Genomic DNA, 8,320 nt, shown 5'->3' on the forward strand with positions numbered 1-8,320 from the left:
TCCAGCAGTACACCCTTCCTCGTAGGCTCCTCCACCATTTGTGTCAAGAAGTTATCATCAATGCATTGCAGGAGCCTCCAGGACTTCCAGCAGATTTCAGTCCTTCAATGCATTTTTCAGGCTTTCACCGAACTAGCAAAATCTCTCGGATTCCAGAATTCAAAAATTCCATTAACTGAATCATTTTTAAAACTCCGTTGAGAGAAGACACTGTATCCCGCAGAGATCTCTCTATCTGGGAAGGGAGGGATATATTAAAAGTCTGTCATCTCTGCAACTGTTTTGTCTCAGTAAATTGAGCAGAGTCAGAGGAAAGTCAGCCTTCAACAGAACTTGAGAGGTCCTCCTCCATCCCCTTGCTGCATACCAAGACCAGTAATATCTGTTGCCTTTATTCCTGAGAGATGCTTGTCTAATCTGTTCCTAAAGAGTTCATCTGAGAGTCCACAGGACATAGGAGCCAACACAGCCTGTGCCAGGCTGGAGGCTGGAGCCCCTTTGATACTATCGGCAGCCATCAGRTTCACTGTACAGTTTTACTGCAAAGGATGATTCAGTATCCTAGTGTCCTAATGTGGAGGCATGAGTCCTTCTGCTGAGCAATCAGACAAATTTGTCTTCCTGAGAAGTCCAGATATCTTAATATCTTCTTCACATGCAGACACCTTGGTTTCTGTTTCACTAGATCTCTGCAGTCCCTCTTTGCTCCTAGATTAAGATCCAGCCTTTATCACCAGAATGCATCCTGCCCCTTCCACAGTGAAATACCAGGGAGAAAGAAGGGACAATGAGGCCCATCTAATTAAAACATTATAGACAAAATCTAATTCTGCCTACACATTTTAACCACACCCAGCTTTTAAAAACAGGGAATATAGTCACAGCCATTACAGGAGTTGAAATCTGTTCAAGGRGATGTGTTACCCTGTTTATCACAATTTTTGGAGCAACATGCGCAAAGATCTGAAAGATTCTCCATCACTTGTAGTTGCTGACTGAGCCATGGATGTCTTTGTAAAAGCATAGTCCAGCTCAGACCTGAGATCGGCTGACGATACAGGAAATGCTGGGTGAAGTTTCAAGGATTGTGTTACATTGGATGTCTGTCAGAGAGTCCAGTTTGCAAGGTGCAATCCCATTGTGCATCTTTTCTACTGCTCCAGTATTTTAACAGAGAAGGATTTTAACATACCCTTTATTTTCTCTCACAGAGAAAAACGAAATGCAGGACCTTGCCAGACCTGTCTTGCCATGCCAGAAATTGGGAACACCGAGCTCAGCTACAGTGGAAGTTCCTGGGAAAGAATCTGCCCAGTCCATCACTGCCCTGTTCCTGCCTCCCCCAGGCTAGGGGGAGATCACTTGCCCTCCTCCAGCCACACGCTTGGACCAATTTCCACTCAGTCCAATGGGCAGGTGCCATCCAGTTCCCAAGACTTGCAGCAGCCTCAAGTGTATTACCCCTGCAACCAGCAGGAGGCAGGAGGCAGCTATGGCCTGCCCCCACTCCCGGGGCATGGTGAGAGGCCCATGCTGTGTTCCCACCATTCCAGCGGTGATCCTATGCCAGCTTCCCACCACGATGTCTCGGAAACCCCCTGGAAACAGTGGTCCCCTGGCCTGCGACCCTCACAGCCAGTGCAGCATCACATTGTAACAGTCAGGTAAGAGGCATCTGGAGAGCATCTCAGAAGCTTGCAAAGAGCCTCTCCTGGGCTTTGTCATGAGCAATGGAATGAGAAGAGTCTGATCTGGGATGCATGAAACATGGTTTTGTTTCCTCAGTTTTGAGGAGGAGCCAACCCAAAGAACATGGAGGGATCCAGGTTGCTCTCCCCACCTCAGTGGAGGATGTGCAGAAAGCTGCTAGCACCTTCTGTTCCCATACCAGGAAGAGGCAGGATTTGCTTGTTTGGGTGACTCATTGGGTAAAGCCCGGGTCACTGAGCTGCACTTAGATCATCCAGCTGCRACAGTGCCCATCTTCTTTGACTCTAGTATTTTCTTCTTTTGTACTGTAAAATACCTAGATGACTAATCCTTTAGCTTAGTAAATTGCTGAGTGATAAGTGCATACTTAATTTCTTTGCCTACCCCCACCAAAGCCACTGCCTGTGCTGGAGTAGAGAGGCAGCAGGGGATTAAGCGCTGGCTATAGCATAGCAGTGAGAAGTACAAAGGTGGGGGAAGATCACTTGGTTTTCCAGTATGGGCAGTCGTGAAGCTGTAAATTCTATATTGCCCATGACAGAATTGGACAAACTCCATTTATGTGTGGAGCACCCAGTGTCGTGGTTGGATTGTAGACATTTCTCAAGTAGCACTGTAACGTTGCATTCAGCACCGCATCCTTAACAGGCTGAAACACCTCTTCTGCCCCTTCCAGCCAGTCTTATCCATCCTTGCTTCCTGTGCCTTCTGTTGGCACTAAAGACCACRATCCCTTTGCTACCACAGCAGAAGGCACCAAAAAAAGTCCAATACGGGGCAACATTGAATTCCTTGCCTTTGCACAGCAGTGCAGGGTTTGACAAAAAAAAAGCCCTTTATGGTCTCATTTTTATAATCATTAACAGCAGATTTAATTTGCTTCTGTTTGCAATGTAGAGCAATTGCAGCAGAAGAGTGGAGCCTGGATGCTTTTAGCTCATTCACTATAAACAAAATTGTCAACTACATTCTCTGTAGCGGGTTATTTAGGCAGCAAATATAGCTGGATTGCAAATCCCTGGCAGAATGTGCAGCACTGGCAGACAGAAGAGCAATATCATAAYAATGACAGAATGTGGTTTTTAATCTGAGCAAATTTACTTCAGAAGCTATCATGAAAGAATTAGCACAGAGGTGGGTAGTGCGCTACCAGAATGAAACCTCCCTTTAATAATCCAGTGAGGATTTTTCTTTGCTCTCTTTTCCAAATCTAGAGGGCATTAGTATGATGAGGAAAATGCAGTATGATTTAATACATGATAACATGTGCGACCAAGAGTGTCTSTTCCAGAAGGATGTTTTCTTTGTTGTTTTTCCATCCTTCCATTTGCGACAATGTGCAAGGAGGGATGAGCTGCCCCAAGGTCACTGGTTTCCTGGAGGACAGCACCTGGCTACCCAGGGCGAAGCAGGGAGCCTGGGCAATGCACCCCATGTGGCTGTCTGAATGGGGCAGACTCTCTCCAAGACTGAGCAAAGAGCATAGGAGGAGGCACTTGCTGAGTTGAGCATGGCATAGCTCTCACGGGAGGAGGAGGCAGTGGCTGGGAGCAGTTTGCTGGAAGCTGCCTTGCCTTGGTGGCTCTGAAGCAAGCTGTCACTGTGCTGCCTGCTGCCATACAGTCACAAGTCTGCTGGTAATGCAACAACATGTTGAGCAACCTGGGGCCRTGCCTGGCTGGGTTGTACTTCAAAAAATTGTTTCAGGGTAAATGCAGAACAGAAGGAAAAAGCCCTTCAGATATGGTGACCAATTGAGCTTTTCTGTTATTATGCCAGTGTCAGCTTGGCCCCAAGGATTCAATAACAAAGGTAACCTTGGATCCCCTGGATAAAGCTTCTTCAGTTGATTCCTCAGGGCTCTACAGATTAGAATTACAAATGTTCTTCTGTAAAGAAAGCCCATTGTAAAATGTTCCAAACAGCTCCATTGCCCTTCTGTTCCTCCAGACTGTATGAATGTTGCCCCTGGAAAAGTCGAGGAAACAAATGAGATTCACCACTTTGGAAAACTCCTGCTGAGCTTAGGAAATAAAAATTATCTATAGGCATTGTTAATTCAACTTGAGAAATTTAATAAGAATTATGCTCTTGTCATGAAACAATTACAATTATGTAATTGGAAAGTGCTTAAAACTGATAGGTTTTATGAGTAAGAGTTACAGTGTGGTTGCTATGGGATTATATTATGTCCAATACATTCCACAGAGTTTTCTAGAGGGCCAAAAGTCAGGAATAACTATGTCTTCCCTCCATATTCAGTTAAAATGTCAATGGGAGAGGAAGAGACTGTATTATTCATTAGACCGTCTGATTGAAGCAGTGCCAGACTCCACTGCTGCAACTACACTTGCAACAGTTGCTCAGTTTGGTGCTTTACAGATCCTGAAAGGGTTAACTTGCTCATTAACAACACRGCATTTTGCTTCATAGAAAAATAATATGATCGCATCTTTTTTTTCTGTCTGCAGACATGACAAAGCTTTCAGGATGCCAAAAAGGTATGTTTAATATCAAAAGCTTCCTGTCCTTCTAGCCTATTACCATTGCTCTCCTACCCTGCAATTAGGAAATGTGGTGTGCTATTGCTGGTAACATCCCAGGCAGGCATAGCATCAGAGGCAAGGTCAGATCCTCCCACTTACAGCTTCCCATTTGCTTGGAAAAATCTTTATTTGCTTGCAAGATCAACTTAAGCTGCATTAAAGAATAAAAATATTGTCTTCATAGCCGATCTCAGGGCAGGTGTCTGGCCCTAGCCCATACAATAGCTTTTTTTTTTTTTTTTTTTTTTTTTTTTTTTTTTTTNCAGATTGGGAATAAGGATGTCTGGAAGGTATTTCAAGGGCTACTGCTAACTCTGTATGTTACCTTAGTCAAGTTACTTCACTGTTCTGTGCCTAAGTTCTTCTTCCTTTGGTAAAAAAACTAGTGGTCTTTATTCAACATTTTTAAGCATTTGGGGATAGAAAGCAAAGAAATAAAAACATAATACATGGACTGCTGCTTTAATATTACTGTTTACTAGATTCAGTTGGAGGCTGCTTCTGTGAGGGTAGCAATGGCAGTGGAGCCCTGCATTTCCTCACAGGACACAGTGGAAGAGATCTTTGTTTGAAGATGATGTGCAATGTTTCCTAGTTTTTCATAGATTTACATACCAGAAAAGCTGCAATTAAGAGATRTAAAATATTCAGGGGAGGTTAGGTTGAAAAAATGCAATTCCAGYTTTCTGCAAGAGGCAATCCCTGAGCAAAAAAATATGATGCTGCCTCATACTGAWGATGATTATGGCTAGTCTAGCCATGCTTGAGAAAATAACATTTATAATAGAAAAAAAAACAGTAATTATTTGTTTCTTTTTTCTCCAGTCTTCTGTTTTTAAATTTCAACCGAGAAGGTGAACATATAAAGATATACTACCAGCTTGAAGATCACATTTAATATCCCCCAAAATTGTATAAACACAGTAAATTAGATTATTAAAATATAAAGATTGCCTGGTTTTCAGAAATAAATGTGGATGTAACAAATTGAGTGTAGTGCTTTATAGCAATCTTTATCTTCATTAAGTTTCTTTTCAATGTTTAGAAAACTCCTAGGGAACAGAAACAATTAACAGGGAAACTGCTTCTTCCTAAAGAACACGATTTTGCATTTAGGTGTGTAGTAGAGTGTAAAGCTTCTAAACAATGACTTCATTTGAAATGCCTATAAGGAAAAATCATGAAAACATCCCTGTTAAGTGTTTTACCCCCTTTAAAATGTAATAATAATAATAAAAAAAATGCCTTTTCAAARGATCACTTTTAATACATTTCTCAAGATTAAAATACCTTGATTGCTTTCAACTTTTATTTAAAAACTTATTTTTATAAACTGTTTTTTCTAGGTTTGGCTAAGATTCTTTCACCACTAGATATTGTAGTATGCTCTTTTTTTTCTTGTTTGATAAATTAGACATAGAATTACCAGAAACAGTCTCCAGAAATTAAGTAGTCTAATACATAAAGGGTAATTTTTGTACAGTTTCATAGTGAGAATTTGATCTAGGAAAACAAATTTGATAAAGTCCTAAACTGAAAAAAAAAGGCCTGATCTAAGCTCATGTAGAAAGCCAATTGAAGGGCTTATAATTATTTCTAATCATGAGAAAGAGCTGTATTGTTTGACTCAGTGAAGCCTGAAGTAAGAGAAGCAACAGACTAAGCAAGAAGGAACATTACATCTCAAGACTGATAAGTACTGGCACAGCTGCTGTACCTAAGGTTCATAAATATTACACTTCCCTCATTAAGCTCAAATATTTGTCAAATGGTTTTGTGTTCAAAAACCAGATTTTCTTATAGTTCAGAACATCAGAAATATTTAGAAACCCATCAAAMCACAGCAGGAACCTAGTCCAGCATCTTATCTCTAACAGATCTTTCTGAAGAAGACAAAAATCTGAGGCACTAAAACCCATACTATACCTGTTCCATGTAGGGTAGTGACTTCAACAGGCCATCCTATAGGGAGACAGTGTATACCAGCAAAAAAATAGGCCTTCCAAGGAAAAATTTAGAAAAGTTCTACAAAAGYAACTGCACAGGCAGAAATGCTTCTGGCCTGAGCAAGCTGCTTGTCTAGAAGGGCTTTTCTTTGTACAGAAGTGTCATTTAAACTGCATATGCATATGCATATACAGTTTTACCACACTCATATGTATTCCAGGCATAGCACTGGCCTGCTAGGTTATTTGTGTTTTCAGGTCCATGAAGTGTAACAATGGTCTGCTATGTGAGACATTTGCAGATGTTCTTGTTGTACATTTGGCATTTGCTTTTGAGGTTGAGATCAGAGTGCGATTTAGTTGTCCAGAAGTTGCAGAAGCTACTTACCCACTCTGTGAATGCTGCTGATAATCAGTTACATGTTAAACTGATGGTTTCCATCCTTTTTTGCTTTGCCGAAGTCTATATATTTCCTAGCAGTAAGGCAGGTCCCTACATAATGAATGAATTTAGGTCAATGACAATAGACTTGATTTACTTAGTTATCTTTAGGGGACTCTTTGGAATAGCCCAGAGACTCCTCAGGACCCACAAGGTGAAAATCTGCTAGCCAAACTGTCAGACAGCTACTAGCTTTGATTGTACAGTGGGGTGGGGGGGAAAAGGGGAAGCAGCTCTTTTTAAACAGAATCTTTTAAGTTAAATATTTAAAGCTTCTTTTTGCCTTTAGGATGCACCAGTCTGTTTTTTATTATTTCTGACTGAAAAAGCAGGAAAATATAGGGAGGCAAAATGAAATTATGCAAGTTAATTAGAATTGCCTGCAAACACCCAGACAGAGGTACAGTATGTTCATTAATAGCTGTTCTAGAGCCTCTAAGCTTTTCAATAAATAAATGCCCAAACCAGAACGCCCTAATTCTTTTAATTCCTTTTTCTAACACTCTGCTAGCAGGTTTCATGCTAATAGTATAAGTGCCTTAATAGTTGCACTTTTTTTTTCTCCTGTTGATCACAGTTATTCTCAAATGATCGCCGAATGGCCTGTAGCTGTCCTGGTGCTGTGTTCAGTGACAGCTGTGGTTTGTACTTTAGCTGGCCTGCTTGTTGGAAATCTGCCAGATTTCTCAGAACCTTTAATGGTAAGTCCCTACAGACAATATGTCAAAATAAACATACTGAAAATCCATGGACCAAACACTGATACATTCTTTCTCCCATATAAAACTAGCATATGCTTCCTTGCTTCTCTGCAGATAGAGGCAGCAAGGCAGGACAAGAAATCAAAGAGGACATAAAAGCCACTAGAAAAAATGGCAAWGTTTATTAATATTGATCATTAAGACAGGGATCTGCTGTCTTTTCYTTTCATCTTCACAATGTGCAACCAAAGCAAGATTCCTTCCAGACAGTCATAACGTTACAGAGTAGCGTACAGTACTTATTCTTTCTTTGATGCTACAGTCACCAAAAACAGAAATAGTGACTTCACACATTCTTTTCTCCAGATAGGATTGTTTCTAGTGCACATGTCACTACTTGGCCTGTCATATCTTTAAAGGACATTCACGAAAGGCTTTCACTTCTCTCTATTTTGCTATTTAACTGCTTAGTGGCTTCCACTATGGAATTACTTCGGTTGGTGTTCAGTATTAAATGTCCCTCACTGAGGTCCAGCATGCTCCTCTAGTCGTATGTCCTCATCAGCTTCTAAACATTTCAACTCCCTCCTGAAAACTGGTTCCTRCAGCATATCATAGAATCATAGAATCTTAGAATCAGTAAAGCTGGAAGGGACCTCTGGAGATCATCTAGTCCAATCCCCCTGCTCAAGGAGGGTCACCTAGAGCATGTTAGACAGATTGCATCCAGGCGGGCTTTGAATATCTCCACAGAAGGAGACTCCACAGAGCACTCTCACAGTGAAGAAATTCTTCCTTATATTCAGGCGGAATTTCCTGTTGTTCAATTTCTGCCCGTTGCCTCTTGTCCTGTCACATGGGACAACTGAAAAGAGTTTGGCCCCATCCCCTTGACACCCTCCCTTCTGGTACTTATACACGTTGATAAGATCCCCCCTCAGTCTTCTCTTCCCCGGGCTAAACAGGCCCAGCTCT

The 8,320-nt window shown here is 41.4% G+C and overlaps 1 protein-coding gene across 1 annotated transcript in view; it reads left to right on the forward strand.

The window, feature by feature from the left end:
• The window catches only part of DISP2 (dispatched RND transporter family member 2), a 27,326-nt gene that overhangs the window by 9,207 nt on the left and 9,799 nt on the right, over positions 1–8,320 (forward strand). The window contains exons 2-4 of the mRNA XM_085307396.1: positions 1,212–1,664; positions 4,182–4,211; positions 7,222–7,345. Of these exons, the coding sequence (XP_085163522.1) occupies positions 1,212–1,664; positions 4,182–4,211; positions 7,222–7,345 (607 nt within the window). The remainder of the gene's footprint in view (positions 1–1,211; positions 1,665–4,181; positions 4,212–7,221; positions 7,346–8,320) is intronic.

This window comes from Rhea americana, unplaced genomic scaffold (assembly GCF_003343005.1).
Source record: "Rhea americana isolate MKP2758 unplaced genomic scaffold, rheAme1 scaffold_257, whole genome shotgun sequence".
Classification (NCBI taxonomy): domain Eukaryota; kingdom Metazoa; phylum Chordata; class Aves; order Rheiformes; family Rheidae; genus Rhea; species Rhea americana.